Source organism: Martes martes (genome assembly GCF_963455335.1).
Source record: "Martes martes genome assembly, chromosome: 9".
Classification (NCBI taxonomy): domain Eukaryota; kingdom Metazoa; phylum Chordata; class Mammalia; order Carnivora; family Mustelidae; genus Martes; species Martes martes.
Window position 1 is genome coordinate 128,171,794 of NC_137896.1, and position 26,467 is coordinate 128,198,260.

General features: G+C 39.2%; 1 protein-coding gene across 1 annotated transcript in view; it reads left to right on the forward strand.

The window, feature by feature from the left end:
- NBAS (NBAS subunit of NRZ tethering complex) overlaps window positions 1-26,467 on the forward strand; it is a 319,994-nt gene that overhangs the window by 97,283 nt on the left and 196,244 nt on the right. The window contains exon 22 of the mRNA XM_080813961.1: window positions 21,668-21,751. Coding sequence (XP_080670087.1) covers window positions 21,668-21,751 — 84 coding nt within the window. The remainder of the gene's footprint in view (window positions 1-21,667; window positions 21,752-26,467) is intronic.

Sequence of the window (26,467 nt, forward strand, 5' to 3'; positions counted from 1 at the left end):
AGGGTTTTGCATTTTAGAGTCCAAGCCATGTAATATCTTGAGAAGCAATAGTAAGTTATGTCAACAAAGTGGCCTTTTACTTGCCCCGCGTTGAGATCCTGTAGGCAGAAGTTTCTCTTTGGCATTTACCCGATGTTTGATGAACCAGTTTTGTTTGAACCAAATTTGATGATTGTGATTGCTGGGAAACTTCAGTGGCAAGTGTTAGTTTTGTGTGTGATATTGTCACTCTTAAATTATCGAGTGTATTTGACAATGATGAAATGTGAGCAAGTTTTGTAAAACTTCGAAATTATATTTTCTATCATAGACGATACGTCTTTTCTTAGCTATCATTTGTCATTGCTATAAAATGTGTATACTTCATATTCTAGTTGACTGTTTTAGTTGAAGTACAAAGGTGATATTTCTTACTATATTAGCTTCCACAATTTTTGCTCATAGGTTTTTATAAAAGGGATTTTTTTTAAACTTTTGGGATTTTGGTATTTATGGCATGTTTTAGAAAGATTATTTAATTTTTTAATTTTATGCCTCTTTTCCTATTGTAGAATCTTTCTAGAATGGTGGAAGTAACCTAGTTTAAAAAGTTGTATTTTGAATAGTTGGCTGTTGAAGTAGGATCAGAGTAAGAGCTTTGATTCTAGAACCAAGGTGTCTACTTTGTGTTTTTGGATACCTTTTCTTAGGTGCACGTCAGTCCTCTCACTTGTCAAATGGGCATGATTGTAACACCTATCTCTTCTCATTGTGAGAATGCCTAATGAGTCATTGTGTATACAACACTGAGATCAGTGCGTGGCATCAAGTAAATGTTACATAAGTGTTAGCAGTCCTTAATGCAGAACCCTGTAGTTGAGCCTTGGCTTTCTCTACTTCCTATGCGTACTGTTTTAAAACTTCTTATTGGAATAATTTTATAACTGTAGAAAAGTGGAATGGAGAATACAGGGTGTTTCTGGATACCCTTCACGGGGCTTCTCCTTTCTTCCCATATCATCATAGCACATTTGTCAAAACTAAGACACTGTCACTGGAGTAGTCAGTTCTGCTATAACATGCCATAGGCACTCCTAACGATTACCGGCTATGCGGAACCTTGCAGCGAAAACCATGGCACTGATGGGAAAAGCGGGATTAATGGTCCAGCACTCAAAAGCTTTGTTCAGTGAAACTAAGTTAGGAACCTAAATGAGAGTCCTCACATATTTTTACATGTGTTACATGGGGAACAGACATCCAAATACTAAAATATGGCACTTACCTTAAAGCCCTTAGACTTTGTACGTGGAAGTGGGTGTTGGCAGAGTTGCACTCATGCGTTATTGGGGAATGGAGGAAGGGGGGGTGGTAAGGAATTTGGAGAAAAGTTGTACCACCAGATGTGGATGGGGGGGCTTCCTAACACATTCTGGAAAGTGAGCTTGCTGGTAGATGTTTGGGTGTCCCTGTATGTGTAACCCGACGTGGCTGGGTTCGGTTTTCTGTGTGCACAACATTTGTTATAGGTGAAATTGGGTGTCAGCAAATGTGAAATTTGTGTTATGGTCAGATTGTTCCCTCATATATATCACTTGAACAAATTTGCACCCTCAAAACAGTATAGCGGAACAGACTGCACAATACTGTTAACTAAATGACAGATTTATTTGGATATAATTAGTTTTTCTGCTAATACATTTTTCTGTTTCTGAATCCAGACTAGGATACCACATTGCATTTGGATTTCATTTATTTTTAATATGGGAAATAAACTCTGCTGTACATATATGTCAGTCAGGAAATTCTTTGACACCTATATTTGCTAGATAATGAAAATTGACACTCATATTTGTATTCCTGGATTATTTCCACGTCAGTAAGGAAAGATTGCATTATTTAGTGTATTTGGGGATATTGCAATATTTAAAATATTTTATAGTTGTAAGTGATAAAACTTGATTGATAGAAGTCAAATATCCAGGAGATATTTGCCCTTGTCTTAGACAAGCTGTTACTGTAGTAACTTGGCAGTTTGTTTGCTTGTAAATATCTGAGTTCAGTTAGATTATTTGGTGATTGAAAGTTTGAAAAGCGTGCTATAACATGCAGATGGATTATACTTGTGTGAACCATAAAAGTGTGTTGCAGATGTTTGTTTCTTTTCTGAATTTGTGATTGCGAGAATTATTTGTTGACTTCTAATCATTCTCTGCCTTCAGCTCCACAGTAATTTATGTGACATCCCATTAAGGCTGAAAATCATAAGGGGTGGGTAAAAGACGTTAAGTCATTCGCTGTTTAGATCACGTAGGATGTCAGCCTACATACCAGCCTATTTAGGAACTGCCCTTTCTCTAGAGCATAGAAGTAGAAAGCACTTTCTTTCATCTGCGTTCATTGAGAACAACACTGCAAAACAGTACGATGAATTGTATGACTGGCAGAAGCTTTTCTCCCCATGACCTGCAGACCCAGGTCCTCTTTGAGCCACACATACTGTAACGCCTGTTTGTCCCTGGCATTTTATTCCCTCGCTAACCCTGAATCATTCCTGCTTTTCCTAGGCCGTAATCCCTTTGTGGTGCTCTCTGCCCCACTTGATAATGCAGCAAGGTTTAAACTAACTGTGTTCTTTAGCAGTTAGATTCAGCACGAATATGTCTTTTGTGCATTTGTAGGTCCTATTTTTGGCTTTGCATTTTTTTTGGCTCTGTTAAGTGTAGGGATGGTTAAGACTATGTGGCCATTATAAGCTTTTTATGTTTTCTTTTTTAATTTTTAAATTTTTTTTTAAAGATTTTATTTATTTATTTGACAGACAGAGATCACAAGTGAGCAGAGAGGCAGGCAGAGAGAGAGGAAGAAGCAGGCTCCCCGCTGAGCAGAGACCCCCCCCCCCCCCCCGATGCGGGGCTCAATCCCAGTACCCTGGGATCATGACCTGAGCTGAAGGCAGAGGTTTAACCCACTGAGCCACCCAGGCACCCCTAAGCTTTTTATGTTTTTAGAAAAAATTTTAATTGTAAAAAATGCATAACATTAAATTTACAATTTTTAACCGTTTTTCAGCATACAGTTCAATAGTAAATACATTGACCTTGTTCAGCCAGTTTCCAGAACTCTTTATCTTGTGAAGCTGAAACTCTGTGCCCATTAAACAACTCCCTATTCTCCACTCAACCCAGCCCCTAACCAGCACCATTCTGCTTCAGGTCTGGATGAAGCCATCTACTCTAGGGGCCTCCGAGAAGTGGAATCGTGCAGTGTCTGTCTTTTTGTGGCTCTCTTTTTTCACTTAGCCTAATATCCTCAAGGTATAATACACTTTCAGTGAAATTAATATTATGATTAAATAAAATTTAGAGTGGCTTGCCATATGTGGGTCATTTTTCTGTTGATGCTGCAAAAGTATTTCCCAAATGAAGTAAAGGATGAAGGTGAATTCTAGTTTGAGATGCGAGGTTACCATTATTGCCTAACTTCCCATGGAAAACCTTTTCTTCATCTCTTGGTGATAAAGAGGGCGTACAAACTGAATGGAACTTCTGGTATCTCCTCTAACATTTTGTTTTCTAAATCTTGGGTTTGAGTAGCCAAATATAGAGACTTTTTCTATAATTACAACAACATAAAATTTATGTCCTAAAATAGCAAAGCATCAATATGTATTTTATTAAAATTCCCAGTAGGACGAATTTGATTTCAGTCAAATTGATTTTCTCTTATAACTTTATTTTATTTTATTTTTAAAAAATATTTTATTTATTTATTTGCCAGAGAGAGAGATCACAAGTAGGCAGAGAGGCAGGCAGAGAGAGAGAGGGGGAAGCAGGCTCCCTGCTGAGCAGAGATCCTGATGTGGGACTCAATCCCAGGACCCTGAGATCATGACCTGAGCTGAAGGCAGAGGTTTAACCCACTGAGCCACCCAGGTGCCCCATCTCTTATAATTTTAATCAGTAATAAATAATTTATCCTTTGATAATAGGATGAGACTGTTCCCATTCTTCACAATGGAAAGATTAGGTAGAGGTTTACTTTTTACTACACTATAGTTTCAAATTGTTGATGCTTTGAAATTTTACATTAGTTGGTGATCTTTTTTTTTTCTTTTTTTAAGAAATAATTTGAACTACGTTTTCGTTGAAGTCAGAGTTGACCCTAAGCAGTTTTTAAATCCAAGCTGTAAAGTATTGTTTATTTTCCTTGAAGGGCAACAGAAGACTGTACCAGAATCAACTAACGGTGGCTAAGTTTCATAGTTTCAAGGATATTCTGGAAGTTTCTCCCCCATAAGAAACATTAATGTTTCTTTGAAAGCAGATGCTGATTTTTGAATTTTCATCTTTTTTAAGTGAAATTTATAACAAATCATGAGTACCTTTGGAACTGATTTAAAGATTAAAGCATTTCTTTTTTTTTTTTTTCAAGATTTTATTTATTTATTTGACACACAGAGAGAGATCACAAGTAGGCAGAGAGGCAGGCGGGGGGTGGGGGGTGCGGGGAGCAGGCTCCTTGCTGAGCAGAGAGCCCGATGCGGGGCTTGATCCCAGGACGCTGGGATCATGACCTGAGCCGAAGGCAGAGGCTTTAACCCACTGAGCCACCCAGGCGCCCCAAGATTAAAGCATTTCTATATTGCTTTATTTATTTCGTTTTCATGGAAAGAACAGTTGGAAGATGATGGAGAAGTCATTTGAGATTGTGTGATATGAGTCAGATGTGGTCCCTGTCATCAGATAAATTAGAATCTAGTAGGGAAGATACCAGGCAGGTTAGGTTAGATAAAACTATCTTTAAAATATATGGACATTGGGGAGGGTATGGGCTATGATGAGTGCTGTGAAAGGTGTAAACCTGGCGATTCACAGACCTGTACCCCTGGGGATAAAAATACATTATATGTTTATTAAAATAAATAAATTAATTTAAAAAAACTATCTTTAAAATACATGTTATAGGGCGAATACAGGTAGATTTGGAGATGGGAGAGGTTATTTTCTGTTACAAAGGAGATAAATCAGGAAAGCCTTTTTGGAAGAGGGAAAGTTTGCTTTAGATGTTGAAAGTTGAGTGTGATTTTTGATATTGGGAAGTTTGAGGAGGAAAGAGTCATCTATTTACTTACTTATTTAGATTTTGTTTATTTTTTTGATAGAGACACAGTGCGAGAGGGAACATAAGCAGGGGAAGTGGGCGAGGGAGAAACAGGCTTCCCGTTGAGCAGAGAGCCCAATGCGGGGCTCGATCCCAGGACTCTGCGATCATGACCTGGGCCGAAGGTAGACGCCTAACTGAGCCACCCAGGCGCCCTCGTCTGAATATTTAACATGAAGTTGTTTTACCCACTCAGTCTTCACCAGGACAAAAGATGTTCTCAGTGAATTTGTTAGTTGAAATGAAATGAATTAATGCGCAGGATTCCCAGTAAACAATCAGGAATCTGGTTTTCCTTATGTTTTTACGTAGCCTACTCCTGTTCATAAAGATTTCTTTTTCTTCTCTGAAATTGTTAAAAAGCAGCCTCTATTGGTCATTCTATTGGTCATTCCCATTGTAATTCTGTTGTTGTAATGGAAATATCGCCTAAACTGTAGCCTGGATGATGAAGTAATTATGGAAAAAATTGGGTATTGCATTCACTTGTTTGATTCTCAAGAGAAAAATAAAAGTGTTTCTTTTCCCTTTAAAATTGAAAAGTTGATTAGTTATCTAATCAAAATTCAATTCCCATATGTGCAGTTTATTTCTGAACTGCTGCGAACAAAGAGCAATAAATTGGTTTGTAGTTTAGGCTTGGAATAAGTATTTGGCCTTCTGTGGGGAGAGGAGTATAGAGAGTACTTTCCAAAACGGGCTATGTTGGCGGTTTCCGAATCCAAGACTAACCTGGTGTTTGGATCAGAACGGAAAAGCTAATCGCCTCAACTGTCTGGGAGCAGGGTCTGGAACTGGCACTGGGATAATTGGTTTGCTTGTCTCCTGGCATTATGGGCCTGTTAGATCTTGACTCAGTTAGTTCTTGTCTTTCTATTTATATAAAGCAACAAAAAAATGCGTTTAGGATAATTTCTTTGATTAAGAAGGTGGAAATGAATTTTATTTCGAGGATTTTCTATGGCTTTGGAAAGTATGTTGATACTGATATTTGTTATGTATTTAGTATCTGAGAAATACTAAAGAAAAGAAGGTGTACTGATTTGTTCATTTCCTCTTTTGAGTATGGAACTTTTTAAAAAATATACGAACCAATTTTATGTTTCCCATGTAATTCTCACAGCTTATTTAAGGGATAAATAGGAAAAGGATTGTTATCCTGCTTTCAGGGCAAAAAATTTGAGAGGGATTAGTAGAAATAATATGTTGAAATAGGGAGTTATTTTAAAAAATAATTTTAATTGCACTGTCATTTTAGTGTATATGTAACACTGTCAAATGTTTTTACTATGGCTTAATGCAGTTTAAAGTTTCTGATTTTACTTGAAATTAAGATCTGTTTGAGAGGGTACTTGTTTTTTAAACTAATGAACTCTCCAAAAAATCTCTTACTAGATTCAGCATTACCTCGTGGTACAAATGCTACTCTTTTCATGGAGATGAGATTTTTCTTTCTTTATTCATTTTCCTCCAAACTTTAAGTACCCTGCCCAATAATTCTGAACATGTGATCCTTAAGTAGATTATAACATCTTCTGAATGGTTGAATTACCTTAGGGAAATAGTCCCTATAATTCTTCTTGATCACACAATGTCTTTTCTAGTCAAGATTTCATTAATATGTAAATACTTGTCTGTAACAGCAGTGAATCTCTTTATCACACTATATTTAATTAACATATAAATAACCCTGTGAGACACTTTCCCAATTTCTGATATAGACAAGCCTGTTTAAATATTGTATTTGTAATAAGAAAAATTCTATTAAGAATCAAATTCATATTTCATACACAAAATCCATGCATTATTTTAAGAAATGTTTTGACCTCCATATGTACCCAATTTTTAATCCCAAAAGTTTTGATACTATATGTAATAAGTAGGAAAAAAACTCCATGACTTATGTAAATGTTGGGATCACGTGACATGGTATTGCCATCTATTCGAGGCAGAGAAGTAGATAGTGATACTCTAGGAAAGCAAAGGCTTTTCGTCAAAAACACGGGTGTGTGTCTTGGTCCTGATACTTTGCGAGCTAATTGATACTTTCCCAAATGTGTTACATTTGGGAAGTCATTTAGCTTCTTTAAACCTGAGTTTCTTCATGTGTGGGATGGGGACATTGCGGAGGTATCGTGACGCTCGAGTAACGTGAGCGACGTCCCCTGCCACTGTTCGGAGCATGGAGGTGGCGTCCGGTGTCTGCCAGTGGTTAGAGTAGCTGAGGGTATGGCAGGGCGTGGCGGCAGCACCAGTGTCCATGGTGTCATGTCACAGATATCTTCTAGTTCAAGCACATGAAGGAGACTTACAAGAGACTGATGAAGGAACAAAAAATAAAATTAGAATAGGGACTATCCCTCCCGACGACAGTGATGCGGTGATGCTGATCTGGGACAGCACCCCTTTCCTGGGATCGGGTGCCTGTGGTTCCTCATGATCAATCAAGGGGTTGCTTAGTGAACCTTATTTCAAATGCAATTTTAAAGGTTTTATTTTCGCTTTGTATTGAATTCTGTATACAGGAAAGTGAATAAACCGTGAATATATAATTTGGTGAATTTGTGAAGGAGTTGAAGAAGAATGACATTATCAGCGTCCCTTATACCCTGTTCTGTTTACCCTCTCATAGTCACCTCATCCAAGAGGACCATTACCCTGTCTTCTGACACCACAGCTTAGTTTTGTCTGTGAAAGAACTGAAGTGGCCTGTGTGGGCTATTTTGCCTAAACTCTGGAAAAACATAATTATTCTTACCTCTCAGCAGAGCTCGGATTTCTGTTGTCTTTCAAATGGAATACTTTTCTAATGCTGGATGTACGTTGGCATTTTGTCTTTTTATATTTAAAGTGTGTTTCTTATAGACAATATACAATAGGTCCTTGAATAATGTGGGTGTTATGGGCACCGACCCCCTGTGCAGTCGAAAATCCACGTGTAACTTTTGATTCCCCAAGAGCTTAACTACTAATAGCCTACCATTGACCGGAACTTACCAATAACATAAACAATCAATTAACACGTATGTTATATGTATTATATACTGTATTCTTACAGTAAAGTAGGCTAGGGAAATAAAAATGTTATTAAAAGATCATAAGGAAGAGAAAACAATTGCAGTACTGAATTGTATTTATAGGAAAAAGAAATCTGTGTATAAGTGGACCCATGTAGTTCAACCCAGTGTTATTCAGGGGTTAACTGTAATTGAATCTTGCTATTTAATCTGTTAATCTCTGCCTCTATGTTGTAATGCTTTGGCTATTTATATATAGTGCATAGTTTAGTATGGTTCCATTCAAAGATGACCATCTTGATATTTGTTTATCATTTGTTCAATTTATTCATTGTTTGCCTTTTTCTCTTTTGCTGCCTTTTTTTGAATTAGTTATTCTTATAATTCCATTTAATCTCCTTTATTGGATTATTAGCTATCCCCCCTTTTTTTTTCTTTTGGTGCTTACCCTAGTGTTTACAGCATAGGTCTTTAACTTATCATAGTCTACCTTCAAATAATGTAGTAGAACTTCATGTATAATGTAACAACCTTACCCCAGTGTTTTTCCATTTTTTCTCTCTACTGGTTTTTGAATGATTTTTGGCCTCTACTTAACTTTTACGTATGTCACGGACTCCACCATACATTTTTATCATTTCTGCTTTAATCAGTAACTTTTTAAAAAATTAAAAATGTGCTTTGTACTTGCACATTTCCACTGCTGTTCATTGCCTTTTGTAGGTCCAGATTTGTATCTGGTATCAATTTTGTTCTGTCTGCAAGGCTTTCTTTGGCATCTCTTGTAGGACTAGTCTGCTGGCGATGCATTCTCTGCTTTTGTATGCCTGAAGAAGTCTTTGTTTTGCCTTTGTTTTGGAAAATACTTTTGCTGAGTATAGGATTCTAGGCTATCATTTTTATCCTTCAGTTCTTCAGAGGTGTCACTCTGCTGTCGTCTTCCATTGTCCTCCATGAGGCTGGTTGTCATTCTTACCATTTCTCTTTACATCGTGTCTCTTATTTTCTTTGTTTTTAAGATTTTCTTTGTAACTAGTTTTGAGCTCTTGGATTGCGATGCGCCTTGATGTGGTTTTCTTCGTGTTTATTCTCATTGCTGCTTATTGACTTCTTTGGATCTACACCAAATTTAGGAAATTCATGCCAATTATTTCTTCCAATATTTTTTATCTCCCCCTATCTCCCCACCTTTAATACACACACTCTTTCCTGGACCATCACTTATGTGTGTGCTAGCCACTTGCTCGTGACTTACTACAATTCTTTTTTTTTTTTTTTTTTTCAGTCATTTTCTTCTTTTCATTTTGGATAGTTTCTATTACTGTGTCTTTTGTGAACTTGACTACTCTTTGCTTCTGCCATTTCTGCCCTTAATGCCATCGGTGTGTTTTCATCTGAGTGGCTGACTTTTCATTCCTAGGAGTGAGGTTTGGACTTTTAAAATATTTTCTATTTCTATATCATGTTATTGGTGTTTCTTGGTCTGGTTTAAGAAATTGATAATTCTCCCGGTTATGGGCCATAATATCCTGCTTTTTTGTATACCTGGTATTTTTTACTGGATGCCAGGCATGCAGGTTTGCTCATCTCACTAGCTGAGTTCCTATTGATGAAGTTCTAGAACCTAAGTGAGGTTCGGTGGGCTGAGGTCCGGAGCCGATGACCAAGAAAGAATTCTTGAGACATTTGCCCTTAAAGGCCCTGGAGGGGTGCCAGCGTCCCTCCCCTTCCCCATCGCATCCCCATCGCACCATGCTGATGGGTGCCTGGTGAATGGACCAAAATACTGTGCCATGCCATGCCATCGTCTGTACTGAAAACTGCATACTGTTTTGCCCTTTCAACCCATGGAATTACTAGAAAAGTTTGGCAAAGGGAAATTACCCTATTTTGTAGCTTTAAGTAGTCTGTAGAAGACACTGACAAGAAGTAAAGACTGAAATCCATCATGGTCTATGCGACGTTCCAACACATGTGGTCCTTGCAGCCAACTTCCCCAGGAAACGGTCCCCGGTTGTGTTTTAATTCAATCGGGTACTGGTTTCGGCCGGCTCCCAGTGGAGGTCCGCGGCCAGAAGTGGCTAGACCAGGGATGTGGAGGGGATCACATTAGATCAATCAGGAGGAAACCTCACACGGGAGTCTTAAGATTGGCAGCCGTCCTAGTGACTTAGGTGGCTGTCCCGTGCCCAAGAGAGACAACTTTATATAAGAACAGGAATAAAGAGAGGGCATCAAGTTTCTGGGTCTTATTGCCATTCCGGCCAGGGTACTAACTTACAGCCAAAAGGCAGACGCTCTCCTCCCCATAGAGCAGCCACGGGCTAGAGGATTACAGCCTGAGCAGTTGACATGCAAGTGTTCCAATAAGACCATACTCCTTGAAAAGCCCCTGAAATGAACTAAAGGAAAAGGAGAGAGAAAGTACTCACCAATTTTGCACTGAAGCTCAGAGTCCAAATGTAAAGACTCACAGCCCCACATTTGGGCGCCATATGATGAAGTTCTAGAACCTGGGTGAGGTTCGGTGGGCTGAGGTCCAGAGCCGATGACCAAGAAAGAATTCTTGAGACATCTTTGGTGCAAAATGGTGGTTTATTAAAGCACGGGGACAGGACCCGTGGGCAGGAAGAGCTGCTGCCCCGGGTTGTGAGGGATGGCAGGTTTTGTACCCTGCAGTTGGGGGAAGGTGAGGGAAAGGGAGGTTTCAAGGGAGCTTTCATATGCTATAGGAGGCCTACAAGGTTGGGGGAAGGCGAGGGAAACGGAGGTTTGAACGGGGTTTTCATATGCTAAAGGAGGTCTACAAGGTGCTGAAAGGTGCTGGATTGGGATACCAGAGGTCTCCCAGCTTGATTAATGTTGTCTTTCAGCAAGCCATTAACATCAAGATAGTTGGGAGATTCCTGTCTTGCAGGATTGTGATCTCTGCAAGTTAACTATTTGTTTCTCATCTATGGCGGTCACGGGTGCCTGAAGAATGCCACACACATCACCTAGGGGAGCGGATGGAGAGGGGGTGCAAGGTGCCAGCTTTTGCTTTGTCTTCAGCCAGCCTCCTGCTCCCTCATCACTATCACTGTTGTTACGGAACCCATTTTTTCCTTTCCCATAATGCATTGTTTATTTCATCACACTGTGTGTGTGTGTGTGTGTGTGTGCGCGCGCGCGTGTGTGTCTCCTATAAGGTTGGCTTCTCTGTGAAGTTGATCTAAGTGAATTTCTTAATTTATAACGAGTAAAATTAATTTGTAATGGGTTTCCTTGGTTTGAAAACTACAGCAAGTGATCTAGCAATGCAGTTATAGAGCTAATGATTTGATATTGTGTCTTGTTTATGAACAATCTCGAGCCTATTTTTTTATTCCAGCATCAAATCCTTCTCCTCTTCCTGTGTCCTTCCTGTCCTTCTTGTTTCTGATTGTGTGAATGAGGGTTGGTAGTAGGAATCTATACCTAAACATAATTAGACCCATTTCCTTCGAATTCTCTAATGCTTTGCTTTCTTTCTCTTCCTGCAATCTCTAATTTAACTTTGAACTTCATCAGCAGTAGAGATGTGTTAGAATTACTTGCACCACAGATAACTTAGACCATTCATTGTCTTCCCAACCACAGCCTGTGGAATTGACATCAGAGTCTCTCTGTCCTCATTTCTGGGATTTTCGTTTCTTTAGTTGCGATTGTCTATTAGTCTGCAATGTAATTTGGCCTAGATCCAAAGAACTCATGGTGGTAAAAAGGCTTGTACCACAGTGTCTTAGGGCAAACCACCTTTTATGCTTCTTTGTTTATCTAAAGCGCCGGACCTTTCACATATCTCTGTGCTTAGGCGTGCTCACACACGGGCGTAGAGCCACCTGCCGTATACGGCATCTGCAGTGTTGCTGATGGCATGGGTCTACAGTAGGAGATTGTACAGTCCAGTTCATAAATTTTAAATCAGAAAAATTTAAACAAACCCTAAAGCACATTGTCTAAATATTTAGCTACAGAAAAAGCATATTGATCTTGAGCTGTACATACCCTGTGGTTTAGTGGTTGTTTTTGTTTACTAATTTGTTTTTTCTTATTCAGTCCTTCAGTTCATCCATCTATCCATCCATCTGTCCATCCAGTAAGTATTTAGCAGGGTTTAAATGAATGCCAGGTATGGCTCTAAGAATATAAAAATGATTCAGACTTTGAAGGAGCGTCTAGTTTAATAAAGGAGCAAGACACAAATAAATAATTATACATATCTCACGTGCCTTATGATGGGGTTATATCCTGATAAATCCATCGTTGAAAATACTAAGTTGAAAGTTCATTTAATACACCTATCCTACTGAATATCATAGCTTAGCTTAGCCTACCTTAAATATGTTCATAATACTAACCTATAATTAGGCAAAATCATTTCGCACAAAACCTATTTTGTAATAAAGTCGTGAGGAGCTTAGGTAATTATTGAATACTGTACTGAAAGTGGAAAATAGAATGGTTGTATGATTACAGGAGGGTTGTAAGTAAATGGGGTGTTGTCCTTAGTGGTCGGTCACGTGGCTGACTGGAAGCCATGGCCCATTGCTGCTGTCCAGCATCGTGAGACCATATCATACCGCATAACACTAGCCATGGCAAAGACCCAACGTCAAAATTCAAAGTACAGTTTCTACTGAATGCATATCCCTTTCATGCTGTTGTAAAGTAAAAATATTGCAAACTGAACCATTCTAAGTTGGGAACCATCCATAATTCTGTGCAGTGATAGCAGTAACGGGAGTACATACAAAGCTTAGTAATGTGGAAGAAAGTCAGGTAAGCTTTATCTGGGAACATGTTAGAGGGTTTCAATTGTTTTTCCTCTAAGAATCACCACATTGATTGAGTCAATTAAAGACAACATTGTAAATATGCCTGCCATGGATCAAACTTCTTTTCTATCCATTTGGATGAGGTTAAATGCTGAATTTATAAGTTTTTAAAAATATTTTATTTATTTATTTGACAGAGTTCACAAGTAGGCAGAGAGGCAGGCAGAGAGAGAGAGAGAGAGAGAGAGAGGAGGAAACAGGCTTCCTGCGGAGCAGAGAGCCCGACGCGGGACTCAATCCCAGGACCCTGAGATCATGACCTGAGCCAAAGGCAGGGGCTTAACCCACTGAGCCACCCAGGTGCCCCATGAATTTATAATTTTTAAAAATTCTTTTTAGATAATCTCAGTCCACTTTTTTTTTCTTCCTATTGCCACTATACAACTTAGTTTCTGAAGTGTAAATTTTTCTTTTTTTTTTCTTTTGAAAGAGTTTTTTTTAAAAGTTAGAGTCATACAAAGCTTTCTTTTTGAAAGGAGCGTGCTGAATTACTTGACTGAATCATTTGGCTGAGCCTCTTCTGTAAGTTAGCTCCTGAAGGTGTGAAGCGGCCCCGCTTGGAATGACTTGCCTGCAAACACCACAGTAGCAGTGAGGTAAATGCTGCGAGACTATCACAGCCTCGGCTCTGTAGTCTTAGTTGACTTTTATATTTCTCATTTATTGTTCAGATTACATTTTTTTCTTTTTTAAAGTTGAAACAGAGTCAGCACACGATGTTACATTCGCTTCAGATTGGTTTCAACATCAAATTAGTTTCACAGCATAGCGATTCGACAAGTCTATACCTTACGCCATGTTCACCACAAGGGTAGCTATTGTGTGTCATCTTCCAACCTTATGCCACCATTGACTGCATTCCTTCCTGGGACTTACTCATTCCATAACTAGAAGCTTGTATCTCCCACTACCCTTCATGCACTTTGCTCAAACCCCCACTCACCTGCCCTCTGGTCACCATCAGTTCTCTGTGTTTATGTTTTTGTTTTTTTTTTTTTTAATTGCAATTAGCCAACATTCAGTCCATCATTAGTTTCAGATGTAGAGTTCAATAATGTATCAGTTGCATATAACACGAAGAGCTGTGTTTCTGCTTTTTTGCTTGTTTACCCAATTGTTTTTTTGATTCTACATATAAGTGAAGTCCTGTGGTATTTGTCTTTCTCTGTCTGACTTATTTCACTTAGCATAATACCTTCTAGGTCCACCCGTGTTTTCACAAAGGGCAACATCTCAACCTTTTTTATGGCCAAGTAATATTCCATCATATATGTACACTGTATCATCTTCATCCATTCATCCATTGATGGACACTTGGGCTCCTTCCATATCTTGGTTATTGTGAATAATGCTGCAGTAAACATAGTTTACATTTTCTTTGGGTAAATATCTGGTAGCAGAATTACTGAATTGTATGGTTTTGAGGAACCTCCATGTTGTTTTCCACATTGACTGCCCCCATTTACATTCCCACCAACAGTACACGATGGTCCTTTTTTCTCCACATTCTTGCTGATATTTGTTATTTCTTATTTTTTTGATTCCTAGCCATTCTGACAGGTGTCAGGTGATATCTCATTGTGGTTTTGATTTGCATTTCCTTGATGATTTAGTGATGTTGAACACATTTCTCCTGTGGTTCACTAAGTTTTATATCTTGATTAAATCTTTACAGTTCTTAAAAGGTTTTTTTGTTGTTGTTGTCGTTGTTGTATTTGTTTTTGAGAGCTCTGATATTAGAATGAAGAGACTATCGGGATATGTTTCTACTGATCATTTATTCAGTCACTCAATAAGTCACGTTCTGGAACCACGCTGTCCAGGTTCAGATCCCCGCTGCAGCTTTTTAGTTGTGTGACTTTGCATTGTTAGTAAACATTCCTCTGCCACTGTCTTCTCTCCAGTAAAATGAGAAAGAGAATGTCTGTCAGGGTGCTGACTTTATATATGTATGTATATGTTGCTTAGAACTTTGTATTTGTGCTCAGACATGGGAAGTGCTATGTGTGAAATGCCCATTCAGTGCAGGAATGGAGGCGGGAATATACGGGATCTTGAAGAGTGATGATGGGGAAGTCACACTTGCTGTGTCTTGAGATCTGCATAGGCATATTTTGTTGTTTCCTTTAGTTATATGAGTAAAAGGAAGATGAAAACATTCTTGTTTTCCTCCTAATCCTTTGGTTCAAACTCTCTTAGCATGATAACCTTACATAGGGTCAGGGTTTGTAAAGTACATTGATACAATTCATAAACAGTTTGGTGTATTTCATTAGTTTTGTAGTCAATAAATTCAGATATCATATGCCTTTATCTTTGTCCTGGAAGGCTTCACTGGTTTAATTAGTGGAAGATTTGTCAGGGTCTTCTTATCTTTAAGTAATATTAAATAAGAGTTTTGCTGCTATTTAGTCTAAGTAACATAACGGGGAGTGAAATTGACTCAATTTCTCTACTTCCCTGATGGTGGTTGGCGCACTGTAGTTTTGAGCTCCCCCCCTCGCCCCCCGCCGTGTGAAATAGTCCCCATCGATGCTTAGTTGACTCTTAAATCTCAAATCTTTCAGTATTGTCACATCAAATATGTGTTTGCCCTTCCTAAATGTAATATTGGCAACTCTAGTTGAGTTTATGGTATAAATGAAAATTATTATCCACCAGTTTTAATTCACCCCTATTTCCCATAGGTGCAGTATTATAAATATGAAAATCACGACAAAAATAAATTTAAAAAGAAACATTTATAAATATTTGTTGTGTGTAGCACCACATGCTGAATGTAAAAATTGCTTCATAAAAGTTTTGGAGATTAAAAAAAATGTTGTCTATTTTAGCTTATTCTTATTAAAGTGTATGCCATTGAAGTTGGGTTTGAGGATGTCTTTTTTTCCCCTAGTAACCTTCCTTGTAGCAAACGGAAGTGTTCCTCATTGTTCTGAGGACTTTGAATGCCTCGCCTTCAGAATTAGGGTCCTCTCTCCAAGGGATGGGTGAAGTGCTTACGGGTCAATCTTTCGATCACTGACCTCTCTAGTCATCTGTTGCCCCTTGTTCTGTTGACAACAAACACCTTGGTGAAGAGTAGCCTTTCTCACTTAGGTTTTCTGGAAGCATTTTCCTTTAGAGTTTGTGGCTTTCCTTTGAACTTAAGTGATTTTGCCGACTTGTTCTCAGAAATAATCAGATCATCCTTTGCTTATGGTAACAAATTTATTTTCAAACTTTGTTTTAGGCATTTGGGAGAGGGATGATGCCTTGTAGATATTGTTGCTTATTTCTACCTCATAAATCGGCTCATCACTTCTCATTACTGCTTACCGTGTTGATCAGGATATACTCAGGCTGGTGTCAGCAAGAGTTTATTGCGGTTGTTAGGTATTTGTAAACACAATCATCGGCATTATTTATACAGTGTTACTATTTATCATAAGGTAGATCTTGAAATGTCACCCAGTTTACGTATATTTTGTGTTTTACTCCCCATGAAAACCGTCTTGCTGGTGTTAGGAATAATGATGATTTTATGACGGTTGAACACTTGCTATGTATCAGAACTGCTCTAAAGTCTTCAGATGTGCTAACTTGATTCACCACAAATCCAAATGAGATTAATACTGTTATTCTTTCTGTTTTACTGATGGGGAAACTGAGGCACAGGCTGACTGAATAACTCCCATCAAGGTTACACAGCTGTGTAGGGTGGCGCCTGTCACAGAGGTTAGGCTTCTAAGAGCATTCTCTTAATTGCAGTGGGTTAGAACTCAAGAAGATACTTGTCTAGTCTTGTCTTCATTTGGGGCAGATAATATTACAGTATTTGCTAACTAGATGAAGCAGCTGGGTCCCAGGGAGCCAGTGAAGTAGCTGTGGAGTGGGGAGGAGAGTCCAGGTCCCGGAGGTGGTATTTTTGCTCTGGTCTCTCGTATACATCGCTAACATCAAGGATACACATGAAGTTTCCAAATAACTCCTTAATCTACTGTATTCTCTAAGTCCTATATTAGTGACAGTGAATGCCATCGGTGCGAGGAGAACTCCCGAGTGACGCCTTTAGACAGCTTTTTTCCAGCCAGGCCTTCTGAATGACAACAGCGTTTTGACTGGTCCCCACGGAGTTTCAGACCAGTGTGATCTGCTCAGTAGCCGTCACTGCAGTATAGCTCTACGTGTGGGCTCAATTTAGGATTATTTCTTGTCCTTTATTTACCAGAACATTTTCTTCTATGCTAAATAATAGAAATAAATAGAACTCCACATCTTAATACCAACGCATAAAAGGTGGCAATTAGTAGTAACGCTCGGTCTGTTTTGCCTTTTGTTCCCACGGCATAGAACACGAACAAAAGAACTTTCTGTAAGTTTATTCTTGAAAAAATTTCTTTGAAATAAAACATTTAAATTTAGTGTGAGAAATAATTGGCGAGAGAATAGTCGAACATAATAGAACTCGTAATATTCTTTCCTTTCCTGCTGACAGATTAATGTTACCTTCAGATGAAACCGGCAAAGTTTATTGTTTGGAATAAAACAATGAACAGGGTTCTATTAGAAAGAATCTTAAAATTAAGCAGCCATTATTTTGTAAAGAGATCATTTAAGTTTACCCTGTACTTCCCTTTTTTAGTGGGGGATGATGCACTTAAAATTAAGTTTTAAGACTTCTCAAGCCCAGCAGAAACAGTAAAAGACAAAGATGAACTAAAGTGTATGTAAATGTTTTGTGTTTGTAGAACTTAGATTCAGAGTGTAACTTCTGCAACTCCCCAGACTTCCTACAGTTCTTTAGAAGGAAGCAGCATGTTTTCTTCTAGCCTTTTTTTTTTTTTTTTTGGAATCAGTTTCACCTAGCCCAGTGACTGATTTACATGACTAGCATGTTTATTGTGAACAGAATTAATGAAAAAGGTTTTCTCTGAATTTTATTATATGTGCTATCACTCTGCTTACCTTATGAGAGAATTCAGTAACTACCATTTGGGCATTTTTAAAAAGGTAATGATAGAACCAGTTGGTTATTTTCAAGTGTAAAGAATGGTGAGATTTAGGGAAATACGTATTCTGAAATATTTTCCCCGCCTGACCTAGAACATGACCTGTCCCACTGCCTGGATGGGCTGTGCACCACTGCTGGTGTGGCGTACTGTTTCAGCAGCGGCGTGGTCTGTATTAGAAAAGTGCTCTCGCTGTCAGATCTGCGGATTCCATATAGATATATGTGCTTCCTTGGCACATCTGTTTTTAGGAACAGATTATCCCCTTTCATTGCTTTATGCCAATTTTGAATTTCTGTGATACTCCTTAGAGCACTTTTTGAAAAAAAATTGAATGTAGTTGACAGTATTTGTGCTTTGATTTAGTAATTCAGGTAACACATTATTTTAGAGTCTGCTAAATGCCAGGCACTATTTTAGGTATTGAGGATATGGGCAATAGACAAAACAAAAGTTCTGCCCTCAAAGAATTTATATTCTGGGTAGGGAGGAGATCGTGTTTTTGAAATGCAGTTATTTGAAGCATGATAAAAAATCTACAGTATTTTTATAGCAGGTATTTTAAACTCCTAAAATTTGTTTTAAAAGAGTGTGCTTTGCAGAAACATCCTGTAAGAAAAGAGCAGAAAGAAAGTTTTTGTTCCTTTGCTTTTTTTATGTAAGTGTTGGTGATCAGACCTAAGGTCCCGCCATATTTGGTAGAGGTTAGTTTCGTCATATTAGTAAGCTATGTAATATTGAGTTTTGTTTTTATATTGTACTTTAAATATACATGTAAATGGTCTTTATTGGGTTGTCTGAGTTAAATTTCGGAAAGGCTCAAATGACCCTCTACCAGCCACCTACGCATCTTGCCTGGTGGCTCTTGGGTATGAAGCAAGGGGATAGTAGAAATGAGAATGGATGGATTTGCCGTTGGGGGCTGGGTTGTAGCCCCGGTGCCCTTTCTAGAGGGGTGTACTAGCTAGAAGTCTAAATTGTGGATCCTAACTTGTGTTGAAATCCTGGCGCTGACATGTAATAGTTTTATGAGGATGGGCACATTAAGTTGGGCCTCAGTTTTCCCATTATAATACGAGGAAGAGCCTGTCACCAGCTGCATTAGATTGGTAGGACTAAATGAGGTATTGTATGTTCAGTGCATTTCATCCTGTCTAGTCCATAGTAAGAGATCAATAATTGTTAAAGATAACTGTCACCAATCATCGCAGATACACTAATAGTAGTACAAGTAGTACTATTATTATGTCAGTGGTGATCAGCACATTTAGAAACATTTAGTTATGCTTTGCCTTGAAAATGCAGCAGGAATACTTGATTAACTCAGGATTCTTCAGGCCTACCTTTTAGAGTGTACTTCTGAGCAGAACTTGTCGTTACTACATGTTTTGATAAAAATAGGTATGTTTTTGTACCCATTTCTTCTGTTCAGTGAAGCTTAACAAAGTTTTATAGCTTTCTAGTCTTTAAATACCGAATGAATATTATTTTGCTGAGTGTCCCACGCCACTATTAATCATTTCAGTAATAACCCTTGTATCTAGTATGTACTTTGTGTAGAGAGTACAAATCCTGACTTGTGATACATTTTTCTAAAATTCTTTTTGAAAGCATTTTGTGTAGCTATGGAACCGTGTCTGCTTTAATTAGAAAAGGCAGTAATCGTTTGTTCATTTTTTTTTGTTCCTTGTTCCTCAATTCACTGCTCTAATTTATTCTTCTCTTGAAAGAGTGAGAATTATCATCATCATTGTATCCCATGTTCTTCTTTACTTTCCATTTCAGTAGCCTGTGATAAAGTATTAGTTATGGACACAGAGGGAAATAAAATAGTTTTTTATTTGGTGACAACTGAAATAGTGTGATTTTGGCATCTCTGCTGAGTAATCATCCATGTGACGCAGAAACTTAAAAATATCAACTCAGCTGTCTTCACAAATGTATCTCTGATATACGGTTTGCAAGGACATTACGTGCTAGCTGCCAAGTGGGTAAAACACTGTGCTTGTAAAATAGGGTGTAATACATTTCTTCTTGTGTGTATCTAATGGGGAGCTTTGACTTTGGAGAATTTGCACCAGTAATAATCATTGGACAGGGACGCTGCCCATCTTCTACCTGAAACCACCCAGTGGGCCCCTGTTACCTCCTACATGAGGACTAATCACTTCAGAGACATTATATTCAAATGCTTACGAAGTGTTTCTTGGGCAAGGCATGTTGTGTTACCTTGTCAGAGAAGAAAATGTGAAATACAACTTATTATAAAAAAGTGCAATCCTTTCCCTGGGCTATGTTAAATTATAGAAAATTGCAACTATTATTAATACTGAGAAACAAGAGGGAGAATGTTTTATTGCACTAGAAAGTTGGGCAATTGGAATTTGTTCTTAAAATTTTTGTCTTCTTAATTCAGAAGGTTTCAGATGTCATGGGCTTAGAGAATATGATAGCTGAAAGGGGACTTCAAGGTAATGTTTGAAGTGTTTCGCTCTAGAAAATCCTGTGCCAGAGACCACAGGGCTAGGTGTGAGGCTGCCGGGTTTCTGTGCTCCGTGCCTCCCGATGCGTGTGGCATGGTGCTCTGCTGTTACCACACTCCACTGTCCATAGCTCACTGTTCTTTCTGAATTTATTCTTAATTCCATCCTGCCAGGCCTTATTTTTTCCCCCTTTCTTAGTTTTCCTCTTCATTTTTTTAGTGATGCACTTTCTTTCCAGTTTTACTGAGAAATAAATGACATACATCCCTGAGTAAGCTGAAGGCACACAGTGTGATGGTTTGATTTCCATACAGTGTGCAATGATTACCGCAACGTATGTTCAGCTAACATCCGTCATCTCCTATAGATAAAATATAAAGGGAAGAAAGAGAAAAAGGAAAAAAAAATGTCCTCTTTGTGATGAGGACTCTCAGGATTTGCTGACCTAACAGTTTTCCCTATATCGTGCAGCAGGGTCAGCTCTCGTCATCATGTACATTACATTCCTAGTACTGCTTCTAACTAGAAATCTGTACCTTTTGATCATTGAGTGTTATTTTCAACCTGCAAAATAATTTCTCCCCTCTTAATAATTACTTGACCTCCAGGTCTGTGCTGTCATATATGGTAGCCACTATGTAAATTTAAATTAAACTTTTATGTGGCTACTTAAATTTTGATTAACACTAATTAAAATAAATGAAGTTCTCTTAGCCATATTTCAAGTGCTTAATGCATGTGCACGTAGCCCCTGGTTACTATAGTGGATAGTGTAGTTATAGAACATTTCTACGATCCCAGGAAGTTAGACTAAGATTTTCGAGGGCAAGGGGCCATGTATGTTGAGAATAAGACCATAAAACTTAGGCTCTTGATGTTTTAGAATGTGTGAATGAACGCACACCCATGCTGTCCTTTAGTTCCTTGCCAAATTTTTAGTTTAGAAATAATATCCTTTTCTTGGACCATTTTCTGATTGGAGAGAAGTCAGCAGTTTGGTATTTTCCATTTACATGGTGTCTATAGTATACAGCATGGACCACTTAAAATACCACAAACAGTAGTGGAGATTTAAGGTTATAGAAATACTTATTGCATCATGTTCCTTGTGCAGCCAATCATTGAGCTAATGTAGTATTTTAATGTAGTATTTTAAATGCTTTTTTTTTTTTTTAAAGTTATAATGGTGACTCCTTGGTGCTCATTCCTTGGCATGAACACAAACACCGAGATAAAGACTGGTGCGAGGAGCTGGAGTGCAGGTAAGGGTGAGCCTGTGCGAGGGACCCTCATTTCTCTGGGATGGATGAGTAGAAGGCCCTGTCGAGGTGGTGTGCGGTAGGTGACCATGCACTTGATAGTCCCTGATTTACAGAGTTTGAGTGGAGTTGTTTTAAATACTTAATTGTTACATTACAGTTCTTTTTTTTTTTTAAGATTTTATTTATTACTTTTTGAGAGGAAGACAGACAGAGATAGTGAGAGAGAGAGCGCGCGAGCAGGGAGGAGAGGGAGAAGCAGGCCCCCCGCTGAGCAGGGAGCCAGATGTGGGGCTCGATCCCAGGACCCTGGGATCATGACCTGAGCCAGAGGCAGATGCTTAACTGACTGAGTCACCTAGGTGCCCACATTACAGTTTTTTTTAAATGAAAGAATACAAATTAAATATTTTAAAAAAATGATCCTGATATACCAACTCTTTTCTTTTTAAAGTATTCCCTTTTAGTCTTTGACACACAGAAATAAAATTTTCATGGTTGTTATTACGGTATGCACACAATTTTGTTTCTGATTCAATTTGAATTTTTATTTTGGTAAGACTTAACCTTGGAAAGCCTCAGAGCATGGAGTCATCCACTACTGGCAAGGGGGTGGGAGATGAGGTGTGGGGCTGAAAGCGTTTGAATTCCCTTTTTCTCACTCCTCAAAGTCAGATAAATGGTCCTTTGCCATCTCTCCTTCCGTATTTCCTCTACTTGAAATCAGAGGTTAATTTTTCAGATTCATGAACTGAGGCTAAGAACCTTCAGATTGATCCAGAAATCCTCCAGATTCCTGGCACCAGGCACAGCATAGGATGGGGTGGGAGTGCTAGAGTTGAACATTCAGAGCGTTTAGTGAGAATCTATGATCTGAACGTTGAAGCCTTTGGTTCCCTGCCACCTCCTAGCTCCTGGAGTGTAGACATATTCCCCAAGCAGAAGTTTGGAGATTTTTTTTCTGGAGAAATGGAGTAGCCTCTGAAAAAGGCCTCTAGGTACTCACATATCGTCCCGAAAGCTTTGTGCATTACCAGGTTGCAGTGAAGTCAGCAAACGGACAAGTCCTGCCACAGCCCCTGCAGCTTCCTAGATGTCTGAGGACGGGCGCCGGCAGGTGGCACACGGAGACAATGGAACTGAAAGTCAGAGACCACAGAAAAAGAAAACTTCCAAAATTAATACTGCCCAGGAGATAAGATAGTACAGTTGTGAAGTGAAAAAAGGATTTTATAAAATAGGAACAAAGAACTATGAGAACTTTAGGGAAGAAAAAATATGATAGTTGGTGTCTAAAAACTAGAAGGGTTTGAAAAATAAAAGCAAAATACTTCTCCAGAAAGTAGAATAAAAATAGTATAGAGCTAGGGGCGCCTGGGTGGCTCAGTGGGTTAAGCCTCTGCCTTCGGCTCAGGTCATGATCCCAGGGTCCTGGGATCGAGCCCCGCATTGGGCTCTCTGTTCTGCGGGGAGCCTGCTTCCTCGTCTCTCTCTACCTGCCTCTCTGCCTACTTGTGATCTCTGTCTGTCAAATAAATAAATAAAATCTTTTAAAAAAAAATAGAGCTAGATAAGAAAGCAAAGATAAAAAACAAACCTAATATTCAAATTATAGGCATTCTAGAAAGAGATGACATAATAGAAGTGAAGAAATTTATAAGAAACATTTCAAGCCTATTATTTAGAATCGAAGGCCAGGAGTTTCCAGATTGCAGTGTCCACTGCTCTAAAGCATACCATCACAACCTTCCAGAATATCCGGGCTGCAGTCTACCAGAGAGAAAAACATATTACATAAAAGGAAGTTTGAATTAGAATGACCTGAGATATCTCCAGAACAGCAATAGAAGCTAGAAGAGAAACTTCTGGTGGAAAATCTTTTTTGATCAGTATTCTTAGATCTAGCTAAAATCATCAATCAGGTATGAGGTTAATCATGTAAGGTCTTGTAAAATTTACCACCCGAGTACATCTCATTTCAGGAAGCCATAGAAAATGTGTTTTATTAAAATGAAGGAGTCAATGGAAAAAAAGAAAGCCATTAGATTCAGAACTGGACTCTAACATAGGCCGTGGCAACGGGAGGGCCCAGGATGACAGCTGCGTTCTTGTCGGGTGAGCGAGCAGCCATCACAGACTGGAAGGGTGTGGATGGCTTCGAGAGCCAGCTCTCTTGGAAGAATTTTAAAAATGGAACAGGAATATTACCTGTTATATTTGACTATTGGGAAAAATCTTTACATTCTTTCATATTTTGCTGTTAATACATCGTTTAGAGAATTTGGAAAACATAGCAATGGATGCATAGACGTCAGTGGGCAGCACAGGAGGACACTTGGCATTTATTAACTCCAGAAAATGAAAAGTTGTTCAAAAAGAACAGTAGTTGTGATAATGTACTGCTTGGGTCAGGAGAAGATAATCATAATCACATAATCATAATAATGCAAATAATTAGTGGTTTAATCGAAATTGTGATGTTTCCACAGTGGGAGAAAAGAGTGTAGGGGAAGTGGATGGTTGTGGTTTAAGACAGCTGAATAGCATGTAGGGTAGATAAATCAGAAACAGTCACAAGTACATACTGTTTAGATGCGTAGAGGAACATCCAGGAAGATGGCTGACAGATGTGAACATGGCGTAGAGGGCGGCAAGGATGGTGGTAGTATGGACTGTGTATGGAACTGCTAGCTTTTCATTTGATAGGGGTCTTTTTGTGCTTTTGGATTTTTGAAACTGTGTATACCGTCTGATAAATGATAAAAGCCCTAAGCTGTAGTGTAATCATTTGAAAGCTCTCTTAATGTTACTGGTAACATTGGCTGTTTCCTTTCATTTTATTGTGGTTTGGATACCTGAGATCATGGAGTAAGTAATTCTTAGTTACCTTTTCACTCCAGTAAGTTTTAGTGTAGTGGCAATTGATGGGACGCCTAGGTGGCTCAGTTGGTTAAGCAGCTGCCTTCGGCTCAGGTCATGATCCCAGCGTCCTGGGATCGAGTCCCACATCGGGCTCCTTGCTCGGCAGGGAGCCTCCTTCTCCCTCTGCCTGCCACTCTGTCTGCTTGTGCTCACTCTTGCTCCTCTCTCTCTTTCTCTCTGACAAATAAATAAATAAATCTTTAGTTTAGTGGCAATTGAATGTCCTGCTGTGTTTTTGCTGTTTGCTTTTTAAAAGTTGTTTTTAGGGGTACGTGGGAGACACAGTCAGTTGGGAGTCTGGCTCTTGGTTTCAGCTCAGGTTTTGACCTTGGGGCCAGGAGATCGCAACCCCCTGTTGGGCTCTGTGCTGAGCAGGGAGTCTGCTGGAGATTCTCCCTCTGCCTCTGCCCCCTCTGCTTGTGCTCTCTCTCTCTCTCCAAAACAAGTAAATCTTCAAAGTTTTTAATTTAGTTTTCATTTTTTAATCAAAGTTGTATATATTTGCAAGTAGATTAAAGAGCTAAAATTTCTACAAAGCTTGTTTAAAAAAAAAAAAAAAGCAAAGCCCAAACCTGAAGCAATTACTTTTAATTCTTTCAGATGATAGTTTTGCTATTAACTCTGTATCTCGGAATAACAATTGTGTTGGTACTTGATTCCTTAGTCCTGGCCGTTAACTGTGGGCTTCCTAGAACAGAAGGTAATGGTGAGCACATACCCTGATCCTTCCGAGCGTGCGTGTGACATCCTTCACGCCGCTCCCCTTAACGATCTTGTGCTGTCATTTCAGGGGAGTTGCGGGGGACAGTGGAACTTACATGTGTGGTCTTCATCAGCCGTATTGAATTAGAAGTCATCACTTAGCAACTGTAAGGAGAGGTTGAAGAGGTCGAGAAACCGATAATGGTGCGAGGTCAGGGCCAGCAGGCAGGGTGATAGGCAGAGGTGTGGAGAGACTGTTGACAGGTGAATTCTCTCATTTCCAGATGGGCTTTAGAGAGCGTGGCGTGGGCAGGGCAGCGACCCATCCATCCCGTGCTTCCCGGTTCCCTGCAGCCGCGCCTTTGTGTGATTCTAAGTAGATGAAAGGCGTGAGGGCATTTCTTTTCTGACCAGCTGCAGCAGGCAGAAATGTAAGCAGGCTTGCTGTGCCAGAACTCCCAAAACAGAAAATGAAAAGTCAGGAGAAGTTTGACAGAGGAAAAGATGCTTTTGAAGATGGTACAGATTTTCAGGGTTACAGGACGTATGGTGTTGCTCTTTCACTTAATTGGTGTCTGTCCTCTGCTAGATACAAGAATACCGAAGGGGGCGAAGCAGATGCAGGTCCTGTTCTCGTGAAGTTTATACTCTGGTGGGAAAAACGGTCCTGCTGTTCGTGACCGACGTGATGGGTGCTCGGAAAGCCCAGGCCGGGGGGCGTGCGGAGCGAGTCACAGGGAGACCGCCGCTTGGAGGCGGGCAAGGAAGGTCGTCCTGGCAAAAATCTTGTGACATCTGAGATTTGAAGAACGAACAGGATTTAATTTAGCCTCGTGGAGGACAAGTTTGGCAAAAGAGAGGGGGGTGTGTTCTAAGCAGAGAGAAGAGCGTGTTGGAAGAACGCTCAAGGCGATGTCCCCTTCGAGGACTAAAAATAAAGACCTACCTTGTTGAAGGAGCCAGAACAGAAGTGAGATTGGCACCAAGATGAGGCTAGAATATTTTACAGCAGATTTACAGGGTATAAAAGTAGGCATGGGGATGATAAAATCAGGTTCCTGTTTTTATAAAGATAACTGTATTCCCCAAGGAGAT